We start from the raw sequence: 23,109 nt of genomic DNA on the forward strand, positions 1-23,109 counted from the left end.
CTTCTGCAAGAACAGCCAGTGTTCTTAACTGCTGAGCCATCTCTCCAGTCCCTTATTTTTATTTTATGTGTATATGTGTATTGCCTGCATATAGGTAAGTGCACCTGTGTTGTGCAGTGTCCACAGAGGACAGAAGAGGCTGTTGGATCCCCTAGACCTGGAGTTACAGACAGCTGTTAGCAGCCATGTGGTGCTGGGATTCGAACCCGGGTCTTCTGGAAGATCGGCCAGTGTCCTTAACTGCTGAGCCATCTCTACATTTTTTAAAGATAATAGAATGCTTAGAACAGGCAAGACACCAGTACACTGTGAGATTCACAACATGCATAGAAGTGAAACATGGGATGACTTCAGTGGGAGAATGAAGACAGATGTGTGTTCACAGACCATTCACTACACAAGGCATAGTATGGCACCACCTATCAGTAGACTACAAGTTTAAATGAATGCTATCAATGTCCAGATGACACCGGCGTAAAACAATAGGAAAATAAGGCATGAAACAAAATAGAATAACAGAAACTAGCTGGTAGTGGTGACACACTTTTAATCCCAGCACTAGGGAGGCAGAGGCAGGTGGATCTCTGTGAGTTCGAGGCCAGCCTGGTCTACATAGTAAGTTCCAGGCCAGCTGGGGCTGCTGGGGGACTTTGTATCAATAAACAAAAAAATAAATAAAAATAAAAATAGACACTAAAAATAGGCAGAAGTCATGATAAAAAGGAAAGAGAACAGATTAAACAAACAGAATAATGAGGTTATAATATTAAACTTAATCTAATCAACAGTTACATAAATATAAATGGTCCAAACATTCCACTTAATAAGCAGAGATTGTCAAGCTAAAGTAAAAAAATCAGTATTTTATGTACAAAAACCCCACAATTACATATAAAATAATTTTATGTTAAAACAAAAGGATAGAAAAATAGAGTCACAATCAAAATATTTTATCGGGGTAAAGAAAACTAGTTCAACATGATAAAGGGCAGAAATCATCAGGCAGATGTAGTGATTGTAAACATTTATACATCTAATAAAAGAGCTTCAACGTAAAGAAGGGAAACTAATGGGTCTGCAAGAGATAATACAAAATTATAGGGTACAGTTTCTTCTCTGTTTCTATAGTAACTGATAGAGCGTGGAGATGAAAAGCCACTAAAGATATCGAATATTAAATGCCAGCAAATAAACTGAGATTTATAGGACATCATACCCAACATGATATATATTCTTTTCAAGTATACACAGAATGTTTATCATAAGAGAATATAGCCTGAGCTGTGAGACAAGTATCACCAAATATAAAATGAAAATCATGCAAAATATGCTTTCACTAGAATCTCACTAAAATAGGTATCAATAACAGAATGAAAACTTGGAACTCCACAAATATTCATAAACTAAATAAACACTTAAAAAAACCCATGGGTAGGGGCTGGAGAGATGGCTCAGACGTTAAAAACACTGGCTGTTCTTGCAGAAGACCCGGGTTTGAATCCCAGCACCCACCTGGCAACTAACAACTGTCCATAACTCCAGTTCCAGGGGATCCGACAGCCTCTTCTGTCCTCCACCAGCACTGCACGACATGGGTGCACTTACCTACATGCAGGCAATACACTCATACACATAAAATAAAAATAATAAATATTTTTTAAAAACCCATGGGTAAAGAGGCCAGTTCCAGGATCCGACAGCCTCTTCTGTCCTCCACCAGCACTGCACGACATGGGTGCACTTACCTACATGCAGGCAATACACTCATACACATAAAATAAAAATAATAAATATTTTTTAAAAACCCATGGGTAAAGAGGAAAAAAATAAAGAAATTAAGAAGTATTTTGAACAAAATTGAAATAAATCGTATGTGAAAACTTGTGGGATGCAATTAACACAACACTCACAGGAAGATTTCCTATGCTAATGCCAGTGTACAGTGAACATCATGGCAAGAGCAGTGGCAGGAAAGAAGAAAGGAAGGGTCCAGAGTCCCACAGTCCTCCAGGAGTACACATCCCCAGTGACCTAGGGCCTCTCTCTAGGCTCCACCTCCTAAAGAGGTCACTGACTCCCAATAGCACCACCACATGGGCATCTAATGCCAAGAACAGACAACCATCCTCTGCCACCACTGTGACAGCTTCGAGACACCCCCCAAGCCGAGCTGTGACTTGCAGGCTCCCGCTGATTTTCCCTTTTCCAGCTCCTGCACACATTGTTTCTGTGCAGATTGGAGCTTCCTGGCCTTGGGAGGGAATAGCAGGGTCCATGCAGTATGCTTGGGGAGGTTGGTCCCCCAGAATGTCTCACGTTACTGCACTGGCTCATGAGCAGAGTGCGAAGCCATTCCTCCAGGCCCTGGCTGTCGGTATGCTTCAGCCTGTCTGTTGGCCTCCACTGTAGGCCCTGACCTTGGCAAGAGCAGCTCTTGCCCGTTCTCTCCTTCCCTCTGAGTTTCCACCCTTCTGTCCAAGACCATGAGTCTTCCAGCGCAAAGGAAGCCAGTTCTCTCTTGTCCTGGTTCCAGTCCACCCTTGCTTAGCTTCGAGACTCCACCATTCCTCTGGCAGCTTCCAGAAGTCCTGACTGCCACCAGTAGCAAGGCTTCCAGACCTTACAGGCCCTTCTCTGTCTTTCCACTCAGGGCCAAGGCCCCCATCCTTTGCACCCCTGCCTCATGTCTGAACACCAACATATTCCAACTCATCCAGCTCTTCAGGATCATCTTTTAAAAAAAGACATGGACTCATTCCATCTCCTTATCCACTCTTAACTGACTGTCCACCCACCAGGCAGACTTGGGGAGAATTGCAATTCATCTTAAACATTGTCCCAGTTTCCTATATACCTTAAGATGTCCTTCCTGTAGGAGGCCCTGACTTGGAAGGGCCTGACTGTTTTTATTCTTTCTTTTTTTTGGTGTGTGTGTGTGTGTGTGTGTGTGTGTGTGTGTATGTGTATGTGTGTGTGTGTCTATGGTGTATACATGTTTCTGGGTATGCATGTCCACAAAGTACAAGTCAATAGTTTCCTTTTTGTTTTGTTATTTTATATGCATGAGTGTATTGCCTGCATGTGTGGCACCTGAGTGTGCAGTCCCCAAGGAGGCCAGAAGAGGGTGTTGGATCCCCTGGAACTGGAGCTATGGATGGTTGTTAGCCACCATGTGAGTGCTGGGAATCGAACCAGGGTTCTTGGTAAAAGCAACCAGTGCTCTTAACCGCTGAGTCATTTCTCCAGTCTGTCCTTGTTTTGATTTTGGTAGTAACGAGGAATGAACCTAGGGCCTCATGGATAAGAAGCGATCCCTCTACTGCTGAGCTACAGTCACAGCCCTAGGGGCCTGTCTTCTTTTTTTCTTTTCTTTTTTTGAGAGAGGGTCTTCCTGTAGCCACAACTGGCCTGGAACTCATTATGTAGACCAGACTGGCTTTAGTCTCACAGAGATCCAACTGCCTCTGCTTCCCAGGTGCTGGGATTAAAGGTATGTGCCACCACACCCAGCATGGCCTGTATTTTTCCAGCTCATCTATAAGGCCCATTTTTCATGACAGTTATGCAATAGAAACTACTTGTTGACCTTTTCTCTGCTATTAATGTAGAAGCCCTAGGAAGCCAGGGATTGGGAATAACTCAATGCTGGAGTGGCAGGAAGTGCATGGTGCAGCCTCAGTAAGTAGCTGCTAACAGGAGACTTTGTAGGACTGGTGTATCTGACATACATCATGTCCAAAGTTAACTCAGAAACACAGATGCCTCAATTATAACAGGAAAGCTTATTTACTACTGGGCACAGAGAGGAGCAGGGAAGGGGATGAACAGAACAAGCATTAGAGGATTAGGGATGGGTGATCTGAAGGGGAAATCATGCACAATCTTTTTAATCTGTAATTTTTGTACAGTGCCAGCAGAAAGCCAATGCAACCAGCAGAGAACTGAAAATTTGTCCTACCAGAAGAGTGACAGGCATGGGTAGAGCCCGCAGGGCTTATTTCTGAGCGCTTCCCAGCTCCCTAACTTTGTGAAGGGTATAGCCCAGCTGCACTTTTCCAGCTTGCCCTTCCTTATTATGGAGGTCTTCTGGGCCTCAAGTGTTACAGGAGACACCTTCACTTGCAAATGGAATTATAATAACAATACTTGGGGGGGGAGCACATCTTTTATGAAAATAAGGGAAAAAGAATATTCAAATCCTACTTTCTTACTTTTCAAAGGAAGAAAACAGGAAGCAGAGGTTACAAATAGTTCAAGTACTTGTTATTTAGCAGAGGTATTGGATCAGGGCTGTTGGAACCTGAACATGGAAGGGTATGGCTTTTGCAGACGTACCACGCCTCATTAGGGAGATGCAGGGAAACCAGAATGAGGGGTGGAGAAGTGTGAAGCCCGAAGGCCAGAAGACCAAGAACATGGGGGCAACACAAAATGCCCCTGCAACACACACTAAGACAACCTTGAAATGTCACGTGAGCCCTGGGTTCTCCAGGGGACAGACGTCCTTAATAATGAAATGGTCCAGGAAGGTGAACCATCTTCACTGCTGTCTCCCGATTGGCTGGTTCCTCCAGTGGGCGGGGCCTGACACGAGCAGGAAGTAGGAAGGGAAGCCGGGAGCCACAGGTAGAGTGTGATGGTGTAGGAAACTCACAGCCAGCGCAGCAACTCAAAGACAGAATGGACTGACTCCCTATGGACCTGGGGAGAGATCGCTGGCCCTGGAGGTGTGAGCGAATGCTAGCGGGGCTATGGGTGTGGCCCAGTCTTATAAGGCGGGCTCTGAGTCATGGTGGTGCGGGGCTAGGCACTGGACCCTCGTTCCTTTGTAAGTTAATAAACTGGCCTTCATGAAAATAAGTCTACATATCCAGGCAATGCCAACACAGGGCAGAAAAGGGTATCAGATCCCTTGGAACTGGAGTTACCGATTGTTGTTAGCTGCCATGTGGGTGCTGGGAACTGAACCCAGGTCCTCTGCAAGAGCAGCCAGGGCCCTTATCTGCTGATCATCTCTCAAGCTGATATAGTCATATTTCAAGCCCAAGCACTAAGAGGAAGGAGATCCCTGACAGCCCAGAATGGCTGATCCAGGAAGATGTGGAGCCGGAAGAAATGGGAGCTATTCCTCAGGGAACGGTCTACACACAGAGATGTGCAAACCTGCATTCCTACTGGAGTATAACAAAGTGCACATCGGGACAAGGAAAAAACCTGAAGTTGTAGCCCTTCCTCAAACATCTGCCAAAATAATTTCCAAGCAGATAAAAGATTTAGATGTGAAAAACATGATAACAAATGCTAGAAGAAATCATGGGAGAAACAGAAAAGATTAATGACTAATAAATTTAATGGGTAAAAGTGAAGTTTGTCTATACATCTGACCATCAACCTGACAATATCTAGAATCACCTAGGAGATAAACCTCTAGGCCTGTGAGGGAGTTTCTACATCAGGTTAATGGAAGTGGGAAAATCCACCCTAAATATGGGCGACACCATCCCATGGGCTGGGGCCCTGGGCTGAACAAACAGGAGGAAGTGAGCTGAGTACCAGGGCTCATCTCTCTCCTGGACTATGGCTACCGTGTGGCTGGATGCCTTAACCTCCTGCCACCATGCGTTCCCTACAGTGATGGACTTTACCCTCTGGCTGTGGGCCACAATAAACCCTTCTTGTCTTAAATTGTCTGACTCTGGTACCTTGTCATGAGAAAAGTAAGTAATACAATGTAAAAACTCCTTAAATAAAATATAAAGATCAATGACTGAGGAAAATAACTGCTAATCACATCACAGCATACGAAATGTCTTTACAACTCAAAAAGAAAAAACTCCAGTGACTAAAAGCCAAAAACAGAAAGGGACATAGAAAAGTATCCATATTTAACACAACCCAGAGAAGTGCAAATTAAAGATTGACTGACATACAACTCTTCACTGCCATTTAGTTTAATGACCCCGTGACACCCGTATGGGAAAAGCAGCTTTCTCACATACTGTGTAGAACACCAAAATTGACATAATCTTTATGAAGAGTACTTGAACAAATTAATCAAAGTTAAAAGTATGTCATCACTTTTTTTAAAAGACAGTTTCATGTAATCCAGGCTGGCCTCAAACATATTATATAGCAAGAATGGCCTTGAATTCCTAATCCTCCTGCCTCTACCTCCTCGAGTGCTGGGAAGGTATCACTGTTTTGATTCACTAAATCTATTTTTAGGAATTTATCCTACAGATAATCAGATGTGCAAAGTGACGCATTCAAAGAACTACCCTGTCACATCATGTGAAGAGCAAAAGGCTGAGGTACATTGATTTGGATGTGCTGGGGTGACCTAGCATGCAGCAAGAAAGTGTGAGTGTTAAAAAGAACGCAGCAGGGGCCGTGGAGGTGGCTCCGAGGTTAAGAGCACACACTGTTCTTCCAGAGGACATGAGTTCAGTTCCCAAAACACACTTCAGGTAGCTCAAAACTGCCTATAACTCCAGCTATGGGGACTTCTTTCTGGCCTCTGTAGGCACTACACCAACAGAGACATGCAGACACATAAATAAAAATAAAGTATTTTTAAAAAGATTGCAACAGCTACAATATAGCTATGGAAAGACAGAGAAAAAAAAAAAAAAAAAAAACAAGCCAGGGTCTGTAAGTGAAAAAGAAGGACATGGCCTATCCTGGGTAGAATGCTAACATTTGTATAAAAGCACACTGAATATTTATAAGGTTATATAAACATACAGTGATCCCGGAAGCAAAGAGTGAGACATTGCTTCTGAAAGACAGAAGGAAGGTCCACAGGCACTGTACTCCCTTCCAGAGTTCCAATTTTATACAGTGCTATTGTAAAGTTCATAGGACAATCTGTAAACTTAAAATTGTTTCTTCTTTTTTAACTCTAGTAATCCCACTTCTGAGACCAAAGTATTAAAATCAGGATCTCAAAGAGATACCTGCACTCCCATGTTCACTGAAGCATCATTGAAAAGAGTCAAGATATGGACACTACCTGAATGTTGGTCAGCAGAACAGATGGAGGAAATGCAGTGTGCAAGTTTAATGACATATCACTGAGCCTTCGAAAAGTAGAAAATACTACCATTTATGATTAGCATGGATGGATGTTGTGCCAGGTGCAACAAGCCATCCATTCATAGAAGGAAAAATGCTGTGCGATTCCTTTTTCTTCTGTACTGGGGATTGAAGCCAAGGTCTCACATATGCTAGGCAAGCAGTCCACCACTGAGCTATGTCTCCAGTCTGTACGATTACTCTTGTAATCATAGAAACGGGCCAAAGATGTAGATTGTACAACAGGAGTTACCAGAGATCAGGGGAGGAGGAGGTGAGAAGTTCCTGTTCAGAGCACAGGAGGTGACAGCTACACAGACAAGAGATGTGACACATTAATAAAGAACCTCTAGCGGACATGGCATCACCTAGCAGGATGGCTCTCACACTAAGTCTCCGACCACACCCCCCACAAACAGTGCATCCTTTATCCCTTGTTATCCCTTAAGACTCCCTAGAGGAACGTCATCACTGGGTTCGTTCTTGCCCAGGAGAAGGAAATGCTCTGCGGGGACAGCTACACCAGCCAGGCCTTTCTGAGTCACCTCCAAGGTCTCTGGACTTTACTCTGTGAAACAGGCTGGTGACTGGTTTATAGTAAGCGATGGCACTATCACAAGTAGAAAGACAACAGAATTCATGTTGATGGTACACACTGGACCCTCTGGCTTTAGCTCAGCATGCCACAGAAGTCCCCCTAAAATCAAACCCTAAGCATCCTCTAAGGTCCCCCACTAAACAATCTAGCCCAGGCTTCAAATTCAGTAGATGCTAGTCCTGGTACAAGGTCTGATCATCTTAAATCATCGTCTTAAATCATTAGCCCCTCACGTTCACTCCTTCAACTCACTCAGATGGCAGCCTCTTGCCACCATTTCTGAAAAGGCCACAAGATGGGGGGACAGAGAGCAGGAGCCCGCTCTGCCTTTGCCAGGCCCACGGCCCAGACTCACTTGTGGTGTGACTATTGTTTATTTGTTTACTTTGAATACTTGAAACAAATGGTTCAAATATTCTTTTAATTTTGTTGTCTTTCAGAAAGAAAATATTTAGAATTTCTATGCTCAAAAAGTACATTTTCCAAATTGAAACATTGTTTTTTTTAAGTCTCCTTTCATTAAACAGTTGTGTCGTGTAGCCTAAAGGGTCTTTGTAAATAGTTTTGGTTTTGTTTTGTTTTAGCACAATTTAAATTCCAGTTTCATGAAAATTAGTACTACACTCTGTTTCTAAAAGAGCCTTTTAAACAAAGCTGTCCTAGAAGTAGAGATGGATTTACCTTAACACTCGTGTCTTGATTTAATTTTAGACTTTTTCCTTAGCATTTCCTTTCTCAATCAATATATTATTTCAAGTGTTAGTAACATCCAAAACATTAACAGACTTGGGGAATATGTAAAGCTTTAAGATTATGATGCTGTCCAGTGGCATGTCCATAGCGGCCCAAGGTGCCAGAGGGGCATTGCCCCGTGGCCTGATTTTCCTAGGAGTTTGAAAACAGAATCTCATTTCCAATCAAAGTACAAGAGTTCTAAATTTAAGTTGTTATACAGAGATCTATCTGGCTCTTTGTTTCCTAGTTGGGGAGGGCATGTGCTGACAGAAGATGGAGGTCCGTGCACAAAGACAGCCATCACTCATGATGTTTCAAGCCTTTGAATTTCTTTTTTGCTCTTATTCATTTATGGATATATATAAAACATCTCTGTAATGAGTCTTACAAATTCTACTTGGTATATATCAGTAAAAAATAGTTATATTTTTGTATTTATGTCTCATCATATTCATGCCTCAATAGGGCAAAAAATACTGAGAAATGTGCAATTATAAGTAACATCCAAAGAATTCAGTTGTCAAAAATATAAACTGCATAAAAATGTCTATTACAAGAATGCAATTAACATAATATACTCGGGTAACAGTATGAGCGTTCCGTCTGAATGTATGTAAGTGCACCACATGTGTGCAGTGCCCTTGGTGGCCAGAAGAGGGTGTTGGATCCTTTGGAACTAGAATTATAGACAGTTGTTTGCTACCATGTGTGTGCTAGGAACTGAACTCTGGTCCTTTACAAGAGCAGCCACTGCTCTTAACCGCTGCCCATCTCTCCATTCCCTCCTCTATCTGTTTTTAAAGTCGCAAAACAATGAGTCAGGAGGGCTAGAGTAACAAGCAGTGATGCAGCCAGGTCCTGTAGCTTCCGAAAATGAATGAAACTGCACGCCTGTAATTCTGAATTGCTTATCAGTTTTTCAAATCCACACACAGTGATGACATGAATACAAATATAAAAGAAGTAATAAACACTTACAGGCTACTTTCCTGGCCAGCAAACAGGAGACGACAAATGTAACAGCATGCCATGGAGAACAGGAGCCTGGAAGTGGTTCCTGTCCCTACAGGCTCTGTAGAACTGATTTAATCCCAGTGTCGGCTTCAAGTTGAGGACTGCTGAGCCCACATCACTCCAGAGCCTGAGGGGTATCTCCCTGAGTGACACACAGACTCCTTATACTGGCTGCCTCAGCCTAAATTATTATGAAGTTGCTATCCCTCCTTGGTTTTTCTTCTAGTATGTCTTAGTCCTTGTTTTTGGCATCCACACACTGGCACAAGCTTGCTCCCTTTGCCTTTCCTGCTCCCATTCTCCAGTCAAGTCCACTCTACCCGTTGTTCCTCTCACAGACTGTGTTGGGTTTGCTTGATCATCACAGTTTCCCAGCAGCCACTGTTCTTGCAGCCTCTTCCCCACTGTATTTTCCCCTGCTACTGACAGGTTATGGCTGGTCAGCTCCTGACTCCAGGCCTGAACAACTCCTATAGTCTCAAGATAAAATCCAGCCTTCTCCCTAGCATGTTCAAGGCACCTTAGAATCTAACCTCATCCTGACTCAACGCCCCCATCATTACCAGCAGAGGAGGGGACTTCAGTCAGTCCAAGTAGGGAAGGACATTCAGGTAAGAGAGAATTGTACTTTAGAAATCTGGATCAAAACTCCCAGCTCAGTTCTGGCTGGGGTTTCGGGGGTTTGGGAAGTAGGCAGAACTGAGGCCGCCCCCTCAGGACCTCGGAGAAATATCTCTAAAGCCCAGCACTTGGGCAAATCTCTGCAACCCATGGACCTCTTGCTCTTACAGCTCTCCAACTTGGTAGACCTCCAAACTGTTCTCAGCCAGTGAGTGGCTGATTCACTAGATCCCTCAGCTAGGGTTTAGCATGGTTCTACCATGGCCAGACCCCAGGCACTGTGAAGAACACAATGACAGAACCTGGTTCTAGTCCCAGAAGAACTGATTGCCTAGCAGACAGGACAGTTGTCATACACCAACATTCCTCACCGTGTCCCCAAACCTTGCATCCTGTATGATAAGGATCATCTCTATGGTAACCTCTCCAAGATTGTTACATCCTAATCCCAAGAGGATGGAACTGAGGATAAAGACAGGGTCATCTACTGGTTTCCTTGTCACCAAGGCCTGACTTTGCCTGAGCGTGCCCTGGGCTGTGAAATCCGAGCATCTGACACAAATTGATGTAATTGTCATCTCAGACATTCATGGTGACATGAAATGAGGAGATGTATTTTGCATGACATCATTATACAAGTTGTCATCTACAAAATTCATGCTCAAGAACTATACATACACACACACACATACGTGTGCACATCTCATAATCTTTTAAATAAGCTTACAATTTTGTGTTGGGCTATATGCATAGCTATCCTGGGCCATAGGTTTGATATCCTGACCCCTGATAGGCAAATTCCATTGGATATCCCTTCTTTGGGGAGCTGTAAGGTTTTGTCTTTTCCACAGCTCAATCAAACCTCCCATCATGGGAAATGCTCAGCAAAATACTTTAAAAGGTGGAATGTTGGTTCTATTTGTTTTAAAGTGTTGTTGTGAGGCAAATGACCTTTGTGGTCACTCATGTCTGGATTCCTGACCATATTCTCCCCTGGCTGCAGACAGTAGAAGCACTGTTGTGTGGTCAATTTTCTTTGCTCCCCCAAATCACCCTCAAAGGTGAGGGGTCAGTGTAATCGGCATTTTACCCTCAGGGATTAAATAGCTTCCAAGTGAATGAGATGAAAACCTCCACAGTCTTTTCAAACTCAGCATGCCTGCCATGTAATAGGAACTGCTTTTAATTGTTCTAAAATTGCAGGTCTTACCTTTCCCTTGTAAACACATCCTTGTGTAATCACTGGCTTCCAGGAGCAATAATCAGTGAATTTCTGGTGGTCTAACACTCTTGCCAAGTTAAATTCCTTCCATGCTCCCATACAATTCTTTTCTCTTTCGGTAGGTCCTGGATTAATTACATAGTACCTTAGTGGGCCCACTAACTCCTGATTTAGTCATTCAAAGGTGAAAAGAGATGTGTCTAAGACAAATTGCAGAGCTTATGTAAACACCTGCAAAGGGTGAATCAAAACATTCATACTCAAATATTTCAGAAGAAATGTTGATACTTTCCATGGAAAGGGTACAGGGAAGGGCACAATAATAAAAGAAACACCATCTCGGATGAAGCATCTCTTAGCAAACAGTGTGGAAGACAGAGGGCGTGTGCTTCTTGTACTGCAGGCTTTGAAGGAGAAGACTCTGGAATATGCCTCTTCCTTACACTGCAGCCACTCTGTTGTGTTGTCATTTGTCTGTTGTGCTGTCATTTGTCTGTTGTGCTGTCATTTGTTTGTTGGGGATAGGATCTCATGGAGTCCAGGCCGTCCTCAAATTCTCTGTGTAGCTGAGCAAGAACCAGGAACCCTGATTCCTTATGCCTCAACCCCCCAAGTGGGATTACAGGTATACATGGCCACACTCAGGCTCCCTTACTCTTAATCTTACTGATTCACTAGCTTGAGCACAAGGGGTCAACAGCATGCACCAAAACTCACCGTTCCATCCTGGCATCCGGTGGGGGTGAGAAGGATGAGGGAGACCCACTAGATCCAGTTGAGGGTCTGGAGGAGTGAAAGGAACTATTGCCAAAGTTGCTGTATCTAAAAAAATGCATAGGTTTAAAATGGGGAGAAAAGACAGAAATGATTACAAGTCAATAATAAATATAAACAAGATTTAGTGAACCATCTAATTTTCGAAAAAAAAAAGTCTGTCAACGCTGCTATGGATAGTAATTATTTTAAGCTATGGAGATTTACTGACTACTGTGTTCTAGTAGTTTCTCATTAAAAAGATTTCGGCAAACTCCAAAATCAGTTAGGGAGTGGGCTATGGGATTATGACAAAGGACCCTTAAAGAGAGCCTTTACATTTCCTGTCTTTCATAAATGTACATTAAGATTAATTGGGAACATAAAATAAGAATCCAAACTATTTTCATTTGAACCATAACAATTTTTCTTGCTACTCGTGATGGCACAATTAGAATTTCATTGAAAATCTGTAGAAAATATCATGTGCTTGGCTAAAGAAATCTCTCATTACAAGTTCTGCTATTGTTAGTTTTACTCTATCAAGTCCCTTCCACACGATCCATGGCACGTCTGTCCCAAGCCTTCCGGACTTCTGGCATTCTGCTTAGAGATGTTCATCTCATTCAACATTTCTCTTGATTGAAAATTGCAGTGTGTAGAATTACATAAACCTTGGTCCTTTCCCAGTGATCTCTGACAAGTAGAATCTCAGGATTTGTAAAATTCTGGAGTTTTCTTTCAGGATAGGAGCCGTCAGCCATTTGTATGTAGCTCTCATCACTCAGAGAACTCCCAGGAAATAAGTCCCACCCCAGCCTTACACAGAGCCGGCACTCAGGGTTAGTTACAAGGAAGGAGGTCAGAGACACCTTTGCTGCCGCCCTGTGTTGACAGCAGGCAAGGCCAATATTCCCCTTAAACTGGCTAGGGACACTGTATTAGGATGTGTGGAACCCCAAGGGTCACTCAGGGAGTACACAGGGAGTCTAGTCCCAACTCTTATCAATAGAAACTGGCACTTGTGAGAAGCAATTTGACTTTAAAAATATGTAAATCCTACGGGATGTTAACATCAGAAAATAACTTTACGTTTCTGATGTTTACATAGGAAAATATTACACATGTAAATACTCCTACATTATTTAACTCATGTTGAAAACCCAACCAGGAATGATGCAGAAAGGGCTAAGAAAGTATGATTTCATCAACGGAACATTCTGGAACCATCACAGAAATGACTAATTTTGTAATGAACAATATGGAAAATGATATATAAGCTGAAAGAAAACACCAAGTTATAATACAGAGTCTGATCACAACTGTGTAAAACTATTTTCAGAAGTAAAAAACTATGAGAGCCTATAAACCAGCTATCTACTTTTTAAAAGTGGAAGACAGACATGGAATTCCAGGTTTTAATAATGAACTGTTACAATGCAAACGAGTCATCCTCCCTGAACCTTTCCTGTGTGTCTACCTCTGCCCTGGATGCTGTTGCTGCTGCTCGTTCTAGTACGGCAGCCATGTGCTCAGAAGTGGGCTCTTGTGGTGGAGACTCCGAGCTGACAGCTCTCTTTAATACGCCACTTTCAAGGGCCTCAGTTTCTGAGGACTTGACCCCCCCATGTTCCCCTTCCTCTCTGCTCTCCCTCCCCTGCCCCTTGCTACACTGAGATCAACTTAGGACTTCACACATGTCTACCACTGGGTTATAGCCTTCAGCCTTTTTTCATTCTTTTTGAAAGAGGTCTTCCTAAGTAGCTCAGGCTGATGTTGACCTCACTGTAGACCCTAGACAGGCCTTGAACTTGTGATCCTGTGAAGAGCTGAGATTCCAGAATATTCTCCTTTCTTTCAAACCCTCCATCCTACATGCCCAATAGGTCCATTGCTTCTCCAGGTCAGCACTGGTTTGATTTTTCACAAGGGCTGGAAAACCACAAAAAATGAAGAGTGAACTACAGAAAGCAAACAAGTGGAGGAGGAAAGGAAAGCTAGTAGGGCAAGAACAGAAGACAGGTAGAGGATCCACCCCACGAAGGGAGGGAGGCGGCGTGGGGACACCAGAGCCGGATGCTGCCACCGCACGGGCACAGCCTGGCCGTCCACCAGCAGCTGGACATTTGACTCGTCATCCTACCCCCGCCACTGAAGCTTGCCTCCAACCACACGTGGACCTCCTGCAGAATGTTTTCACAGGATCGCATTGCTAGAATTATGTTTAAATGACGTTATGGAAATAAAGCACACACAATGTGTTTTCCTGGCCTTTGGTTGTTCTAATGGCCAAGAAATTAATTCAAATGCCTCATAGCTGCCCAGTTTTGCTTCTCAATTTCAGCCAAGCTGACAGGATCATAATTCACTGTTCAGCACTTTTGTGAGTAGGGGAGGGTTCTTTGCAACGACTACTGGGTTGGTCTCTATTATAACCTATTCAATTGTAGGCAGCCGCTGAGCAGCCAAATCCATGGTCATACAGACCCACAAAAACCACAGCTAGTGAATATCAAACAGTTCAATCTGTATCAACAATATTTTTACAGTACTGAGGGTCCTGTCAGACAAATTACCAACTTTGTTCAGTTAAATCTAAGGCAATCCTCATTCACAAGCATGTGACTGTGTTTCACAGCACACTGATAAGGTCAACTTGGTAACTTGCAGGTTTCTGTTATTCTCAGTCCCTGAGTCTATAAATAACAAAGACTGGACCAGGGACCTAAAACCCAGAAAAGGCCCCTCGGGTGCCAACACAAAGTCCAGAATCACCATGACAGAGCTGGTATCTTCCAGGCCCTGGCTCAGCTCCTAACTCAAACACAGAGAGTATCTAGGAGGATAGAAGACTCATGCTGGATTCAATAGATAAAATCTGTAGGAAAGACCACAGTGATGCCAGGATTTGGGACTAGGAAGAGACCTGCAGGGAGCATTATGAGATGTTTGGACTCAGCTCCAGGAGGGACAGAGCCATCATTGGAACAAGAGGAAGTGAATCCTCAGATCTGTCCAAGTAGGGCTTCTTCTTGAGCTGGCTCTGCCAGAGCTGCTCTGATGGCCCCTCTTCCCTGTCCTGCCCGTCCTCCCACCATGGCCTTCCACGTTTAGAAAAGAGAACACACATGCTCAGGCAGGCTCAATCCATGTGGACCTTGGAAAACCTTCAGAGTGCCCAGCAAAAGAACAGAGCAGGAAGAAGATGGCGCTGTATTCATCCAGGGATGAACTTGAGCAAGACTTTGTGCTTGATGCCTGCCCACCTGCCCTCTTACCTTAGAATCAGACTCCAGAAGGAGATAGTTGTCATCCAGATGCAAATGGACTTATTTAAATACAAACAAAAAGCCAGACTTTCTGACAAAAGTTAGGACTCATTTGGTGGACTGACTCTGCCAATTCAGCATACAGGGATGTTTTCATAACTGAATCAGTTAAAGTTAAAACCTTAGGGGTTTGCCCAAAATAAATGTAAACACATACAATGTACAAATTATGTCCTCTATGACTATTTCAACTTATAATTAACAAAAACTTCACAGATAAGCTACTTAAAACTTTGAGGGAAGTTTCAAAATTCTTTCAGGTTATATGTACACAAAAGTGCTTGCTAACCACAGATTAATACTGCACTTATTAGAAGGGAGATCCAACATCCTGGGAGACTGTTCATTTCATGGTGGGAAGAGTCAGGTTTTTTTAAGGCTTCATTTGAAACAAGGTCAAGCTTCTTACCAGGCACAGAGGCTTGGGGTCACCCAAACACAGGCTCTGGTGAATGCTTTGCCCTTGTTGACAAGATCCTATCTGAGGACTTCTGGAAAAGGCATGATAAGCCCAGAAAGGAGAGCCATGGAGTTACAGCAGGACAGGTCACAGGGTGGGACCTGACTCTGGGGCAGGCCACAGGTGTGGATACCACTCCTCCATGCACTGGCTGACTCTGGCCAACTAACTCAACCTCTCTACACTGAAGTTTGCTACTAGAAGTAAGAGCTAGGGATAGAACCTACCTCTTAAGGGCTAAGTAATACTTCAAAGCACCAAACTCATGGAAAATAGAGGGCCTGGCTCATAAAAATATTCACTAAATGTTAGCCGTATCATCATTATTCTAAGCGGGAGGGCAATAGAGTGATCAACAACGGTGGATATTCATTCTTTAAAATATTAAGATTTTGGATATATTAGGCGAAATGAAACATAGAATGGATTTCACCTGTTTATTTTACCATTCAAGATATAACTATTAGGGGCTGGTGAGATGGCTCAGCAAGATGCTTGCGACCAGGTCAGATGACCTGAGTTTGATCACAGGGACTCACAAGGAGGAAATGATAGACAAAGTTGTCCTCCAACTACTCCCCCCAAATGTTATAAAAAGAAAATTTAAAACCAGAATAGAACTATTAGAACATATGTATTCACACAAATATATATTAGTATATATACACACACACCATTCTCCACGCCAGCATACAATATATATGTGTGTGTATGCGTGTTTGTACACACACACACATACACACGCACTCCCCATTCTCCACTCCAGCAGAGAGTCCCTGATTAAGACAGTGAGGCAGTTACACAGCAGGCACACAGCAGTTAAACTTTCCCTAGAGAATGTGGCTTTGTACACTTCCCTGCAGTCTATCATCAATATGACTTGTTAATTATTATTTAAGGGTCTTATTGAGTGTCTAAATGGTCCAGGAAGTGGTCCGAACTGTAATTCTGTGACATCAATGAGCAGTCTTTGGGAACACAAGTGCATTGATTAGAAAACAAAGCAAAAAGTTAGAAGAAAGAGAAAGGACACACAAGATGCCCACTTATCAGAAGAGGAAGGCCAAAAGCACATGGCCACACCCAGGCAGAGGGCACAGTACTCAGCTCACCATGCAGGCCAGAAAGACCCACACTGGATGGATGTCAGAAGCACAGATACCGACAGACTGTAGTTATAAATACCACTATTAGTAGTTATAGTAAAACCAAAGATCTCCTTAGTTCATGCAGGTGACCATTTTCTTCTGCATCTCACTGTTCCCATTTAGTCAGCGGGCAGGAGTTAGTTTATTCACAGTGGCTCTATGACTGGATCCATACTACTCAGCAGAAGACAAGCACAGGATGCAGGTAACATGCCAAGTCCTCCTCCCTGGGTTAATCACACGCAGGCTTGGTGAAGGCCAATCTACCTGTTTTCTGCATGGGATTCCACTTCCTTATCCTTGGTGAGTAGGGGTGAGTCCTCAAAGTCATAGGAGAAGAGGTGGAAGGGGCTGTGGGGCACGTAAGGCAGCTTGTCTATGGTCCGAGACGCCTTCGGTGTGGTGGAGGGCCGAGCAGCCAAGGCAGGGCTGGGGGGTGGCAGGAGAACAGCCCGGCTGACCTCAGACCCAGAGCATCCACCAAGCAGAGGGTTCCGTGATGCTGTGCTGGCTGGAAGCCACCTTCCTTGTGAGGTGGGACTTGAGGTGCTGGGGAGGGCAGAGCTCTCTGGAGTAGCATTCTTTCCGGGGGGGCTCTGCTTGGAGGCAAGGCTGGCCTCACTGTCAGCCCAAGAGGGAGGGGAGAGGCAGGAGAGAAGAACAGAGATTTGAGAGAAAGGGAGCAAAGGTTAGGATAGAGCAAGGCTCATTATCACCCTCACTACCTGGTGGTCACTGACTTCTGGTTCTGTTTCTTGTCACAGTTGAAGAGCCAGTGGTGTGTCCAGTCACTCCTGGTCATCTGGGGGTTTAGATTTGCAGAGAGCAAGGAGGCATCCCCCATCCTGAGTGTGGCCTCTGGGCAGAAGGGGATTTACCACACCCTGAAGTTCTTCTGTGTCTACTTTCTGTTCCCTCCCAGTTACCCTCCGGGATGTGTGGGCCTCAGGAATTCCACAGTTTGAACTTCTGTCTGGGTCATATATAGAGGACCTGTCCTCCTGATAAAATCCTGTGCCTTAGCAATTGTTTTCAGGGGCTTCCCCAAAGCAGGCATGGATGTCAGAAAAAGAAAAGAAAGCAAGGAACACACTGAGCCGGGGAGGCCAAGGCACGAGGAAGACAAACTGCTTGTTTCACACGTCCTCAAGGGCCCAGCACTGAGCCTTCAACATCTTTTTCACATTAAGCAGGCTGGTAGCTACAGTCATGGCCTCCCCCACCCCAGCAACTGGAGGTGGTGGTGTATATTCTTATTAATTTGATTATGGTAATCATACTTAGATATACAAAGTCATTTTGTGTTTGGTTTGTCTTAAATATATACCTTGTCAATTAAATTACTCTAAAAATTTTTTAAATTTCATCTTTAATTCAGTTATGTGGTGTCTTCAGCAGTAGGATCTTACCCTCAAGTTCTGGAGGACAGCCAAGAGCAACGGGCAACAGCCTGTAACGTTGGGGCTGAGTCTACGGGATTTACTGGCCAGCAACTTCAAAAGCAGCTACCAATTCACGCCATTGGGCTTTTTATTTGCTAGCCTGTGTTACCAAGTCGGGGCATTGTTGACCCATTATAGGGGAACTCAGTTTAAACACACACACACACACACACACACACACACACACACACACACACGGAAGCTTCTAAAGTAGTAGCTTTCCGTATGATTTTATTAGTAAAATTATTTTTTGTCTTTTTGAAACAGAGTCTCCCTGTAGCCCCAGCTGGCCTAGAACTCACTATGTAGCAATCTGGCCTTGAACTCACAGAAATCTGCCTGCCTCTGCCTCCCAAGTGCTGGGATTAAAGGCACGTGCCATCATGCCCAGCACTTTCCATATGACTTTAAAAAAATTTTTTTAATTTTAGGTGTATTATGTGATGAGTGTTTTGCCTACATGTAAGTGCACCTGTGCATGAAATACCTGTAGAAGCCAGAAGAGGGCATCATATCCCCTCAAACTGCAGTTACAGATGGTTGTTAAGCTGCCATGTGGGTGCTGGGAACTGAACCCAGGTCCTCTGTAAGAGCAGCCGATGCTTTAACCACTGATCCATCTCTCCCGCCCCTCCACACGACTCTTTCAACAGGTCTTTAGTTATCCCTCCTCCTGTCGCTTCCTCTCCCTGCCCATCTCCCACCCCTTTAACCTTTCCTGTTCCATTATGCCCCTGTCCTCCTTCATTACACTGCATTGAATCTCCCATGTGCAAGCTCAAGCCAGACAAAAATCCCAGCATGATAGGGGTGAGACTTTGTGCCCACCTGGCCCTAGCTGATTGGCAGTTGATGGCTGCTAGGAGAGGGAGATTAGTTTTCTTTATGAGTGTGGGCCCTGGTAGGTTGACCATGCTCTGGTGGATGGTCACACACTGAAGAGTGTATGACGGCACAAAGTGGACTCCACGGGTTAAGAAGAATGAGGACACAAAGTTGGGTGGGTAGAGAAGGGGAGAGGTCTCAGAGGAGCTGAAGGAAGGGGACGAATATGATCAAAGTACAGCATAGGAAATTCTCAAAGAATTAATAAAAAATTAAAAGCTCCATCCTCAGGGGACCAGAGTTGGGTACCTGGATATGTGAGCATATTTACAATGTGAGAACCAATGTAAAACTCTGCATTTTTCAAAACCACAGTCCTGCCTTCCCAGACAATCTGACTGGCAGTCATGTAGGTTTGGTGTAAAGGAGAGTCCCTTCCATTCTCTGGTCAAATTCAGGACTCTGCCTGTTTATAAGGACAGAGACACAGGTGACCAGGACTGGGGGCCGTGCTGCAGCATGTTCAGGGTGGTAGGGGTGCGTGGAAGGCAGAAGCCTGAGGAATGAGCTAGTGCAGATGCCAATAAAAGCTTTCACAGGTTTGCCCTGGAGAAGGCCCTATGATCAGGCTAATGAGTGCCTGGGTCCTGTCGCTGAGCTCCACTGTGGACATGTTCAACTTTATTTCCTGAAACTGAAAGGCCAAACAAACCTCTAGGAAGGAAGCCCACCAACATCCATTCACACACACGGGGACTCTCCTGGGTCTGAGGCAAACATTCAGTTCCCTGGGTAAGTAACCAGCCCAGGCAAACACAGTGCATGGACAACAGGGCTGCCTCTGAAAGGCACCCTTCCAAGCCAACCTATGGTCTACAGATGCAGAACTATGTGAACACCCTTGGGTTTAAAGTTCCTGGAGTGAGACAGAACATGCAGGCTCCAATACATATGGAGGCATCTGGGGTATTTACTGTCTACACAATGCTCGTTTTCACCCTGAGGTAGAACTGTCAAACTTATCCCCTTCCCAGAACCTCAACTGACCCATCCCTCCCCAAAATGTGGCATACTGTGGGTGAAGGTTTATTTCCTGCTGACCCTCTGTCTTTTCTTATTATAAAACGTGCGGCTAGATCTCCATCATTAGACATACGATTCCTTTCTTCACACTTCAGGCCTTCCCAAGGAGGGTGAGGGTAGTAAGGAAACCATCAGTTTTTCAGTTCCCACAGGATACTGTAACACGTGGGAATGACAGAAGATGAGTCAAATGAGGACTTAATGTATACGGGGAAGCTAGCAGATGGAGCATCACGCCAAGTGTCACCTGAACTTTGAGGCTGGCAAGAGAAACATTTTACTCCAACTTACCAACATCATATATATATGAACACTAAGTAAAAGCATCGACTTGCAGATGTGCAGTGACAATTAGGTGAAGGAAAGCTACGGAAGTTCAGTCATTTTTGAAGAGCAGTGAGTGCGATTACTTCTCAGCATTCTTATTTTATAAACAAATCATTCGGGGGAAATGCCTACAAAATTTAAAGGTATCTGCAGAGTGCCCCGACTACTAACACTGCGTGAGGACAGAAGGGATAGGTTTCACCGAGGTGAGCAGATGACGTAAGCTCCTTGAAAGGCTGTAGTCCTGTTTGATGTTCTGGGTATAAAAATGGATGCTGGGGAAGTTTTCTGTACTATATAGACGGAAAAATGTTCCCTCCACTTGAAGAAGAAAAAGCACTTTCAGTCATCAGCATACATGCTACACACCTATCTTAGCTAATATTGTACTAGCAAAAATAGGGAAAAGGGAATGTGTGGAATTCTTACTAGACTGCCAAAAGGCCTAAAGGCATCTTAGCAGAAATAAGCCTTTCTACTCACCATGAGTCTAACTGAGCTGAAGCACTTGGTGAGGGAGAGGGGAGTGATAAAAAAAAAATTGTGTGATATTTTTTTTTCTATAAAGTATGGTTGTGGTCAGAGAAGGAGGATTAGAATGCAGGCCTCAAATGAAAGTTTGCTCAGTTATTTCTATAGAAGTAGTCATTCTGTGACTTGTGCACAGGGTAAGTGATGGGTTACCAGAGTGAGTTGGTGGGGATGAGAAGAGATTGTGAAGAAGTGGTGGCAGCAAACGGTCTAGGAGGAAGGAGCCTCTGGCTCTTGGTATGAGCTCAGGAGGGTCCAGCCCTCAGTACCTGTCCTTGCCCTGACATTGGGCATTGTCCTCTCTCTCGTCCTCTGAATTGGGCTCCGTGACTGGTTGGTGTTCCTCCTCCTCCTCCTCTTCCTCCTCCCTGAGACGAGGTCAGGAAAAAAGAAATGCACAGAGACAAGATGGAAAAGCAAGATGAACGTCACAGACAGGACACTGAAGCATAGAGACTCCAGGTTGGCTGAATGGAAAAGGCGTCCACCTCGGTCCGGCAGGACGCTGCAGACAGTGCTGAGAAAAGCAACTTCCAGGGTGAGGAAGGGAAGTCAAGACCCAAAAGAGGCCATACTTCTTTGTCACAATGGTTGAAGGCCATTACCCAGAACCCTCCACATGTGACGCAGAGAAGCTTCCAGCCTGGGATAGACCATCTATGTGCTTACCCCTCCACACAGGATCATTCCGCAAACGTTCTTGGCGATTGCCAACTCCTTTGGAGGTCCCATGTCTTTTCCACTGAGGGGCATGCCAATCTGGCATTGAATAAACTCCACAGTGGCATATGGTTGTTCTCCCTCAGACCAGTGAGTGATCAGATCCACCCCCTACTTAAAGGGTGGCTATCGTGTCTCCCCTGGGATTTCTCCTGAAGCCTCGAGGGACTGATTCACTACTGGGATACTTTGGTCTAGAGAGATCTGTAACTTCTGGTGGAGGAAAGTTGCCTATGTATCAAGTCTGCCCAGGAAACGCCCAATTGCTGAGCATGGTGGTACACACCAAGAATCCTAGCACTCGGGAGGGAGGCAGAGGCAGGGGTGGTGCAGAAAGCCTGGTCCACACCGAGTTCCCAGGCAGCCAGTGCTGTATTTTAAGACCCTGACTCAAATAAAACAGGCCCAGAAAAATACACATAGAACCGCAAAGGGGATTGAAAGACAGGAAAGAAGTCCCCTGAGGATTTTAACACCTGTACTAACATTCTGAAGCTCTACCCTGGTTTTTTACTGATGGAAGAGGTTATGCCTTAAATCTGAGATGTCTGCTAGCCTCCGTGTGTTTTGTTTCCTTATTTTAGTATAAAGAGCATTAGAACAGTACACAAATCACTGAACTGTCACAAAATATATACATTCCTCTCGAGCATCCCTTCACGTGTCTACATGTGTGTGCACGGGCGCGTGCGCATTCTTTGCCCCACCTCCCTCTTTCTCTTTGTGGCACTAGGACTTGAACCCAGGACCTCAGACATACTGGATAAGCACCCCACCACTGAGCCACAGCCCTCTTTTAACTTCCTATTTGAGACAGGATATCACAAAGGTGCCCAAGCTGGCCTTAACCATACTGTTATTGTCCAGGCTGACTTTGTCCTTGTGATCTTCTTGCCTCAGCCTCAGCCTAGATCACCAGAGCCTGTTTCACACTCTAATTTCTTCCTTTCCAGATGCCACAGCAAGTAGAATCAGTTTAATCTGGTCTTCATCTCTTTTTTTTTTTTTTTTTTTATCACAAAGGTGCCCAAGCTGGCCTTAACCATACTGTTATTGTCCAGGCTGACTTTGTCCTTGTGATCTTCTTGCCTCAGCCTCAGCCTAGATCACCAGAGCCTGTTTCACACTCTAATTTCTTCCTTTCCAGATGCCACAGCAAGTAGAATCAGTTTAATCTGGTCTTCATCTCTTTTTTTTTTTTTTTTTTTAATTTAATAAATTTTTTAA

The 23,109-nt window shown here is 44.3% G+C and overlaps 1 protein-coding gene across 1 annotated transcript in view; it reads right to left on the reverse strand.

Moving 5' to 3' along the window:
* Fhod3 (formin homology 2 domain containing 3) overlaps positions 1 to 23,109 on the reverse strand; it is a 224,969-nt gene that overhangs the window by 92,267 nt on the left and 109,593 nt on the right. Inside the window, exons 7-9 of the mRNA XM_029563291.1 lie at positions 21,432 to 21,530; positions 17,222 to 17,575; positions 11,982 to 12,086 (exon numbers count right to left, since the gene is read on the reverse strand). Coding sequence (XP_029419151.1) covers positions 11,982 to 12,086; positions 17,222 to 17,575; positions 21,432 to 21,530 — 558 coding nt within the window. The remainder of the gene's footprint in view (positions 1 to 11,981; positions 12,087 to 17,221; positions 17,576 to 21,431; positions 21,531 to 23,109) is intronic.

This window comes from Nannospalax galili, unplaced genomic scaffold (assembly GCF_000622305.1).
Source record: "Nannospalax galili isolate Female #2095 unplaced genomic scaffold, S.galili_v1.0 scaffold15, whole genome shotgun sequence".
Taxonomy (NCBI): Eukaryota; Metazoa; Chordata; class Mammalia; order Rodentia; family Spalacidae; genus Nannospalax; species Nannospalax galili.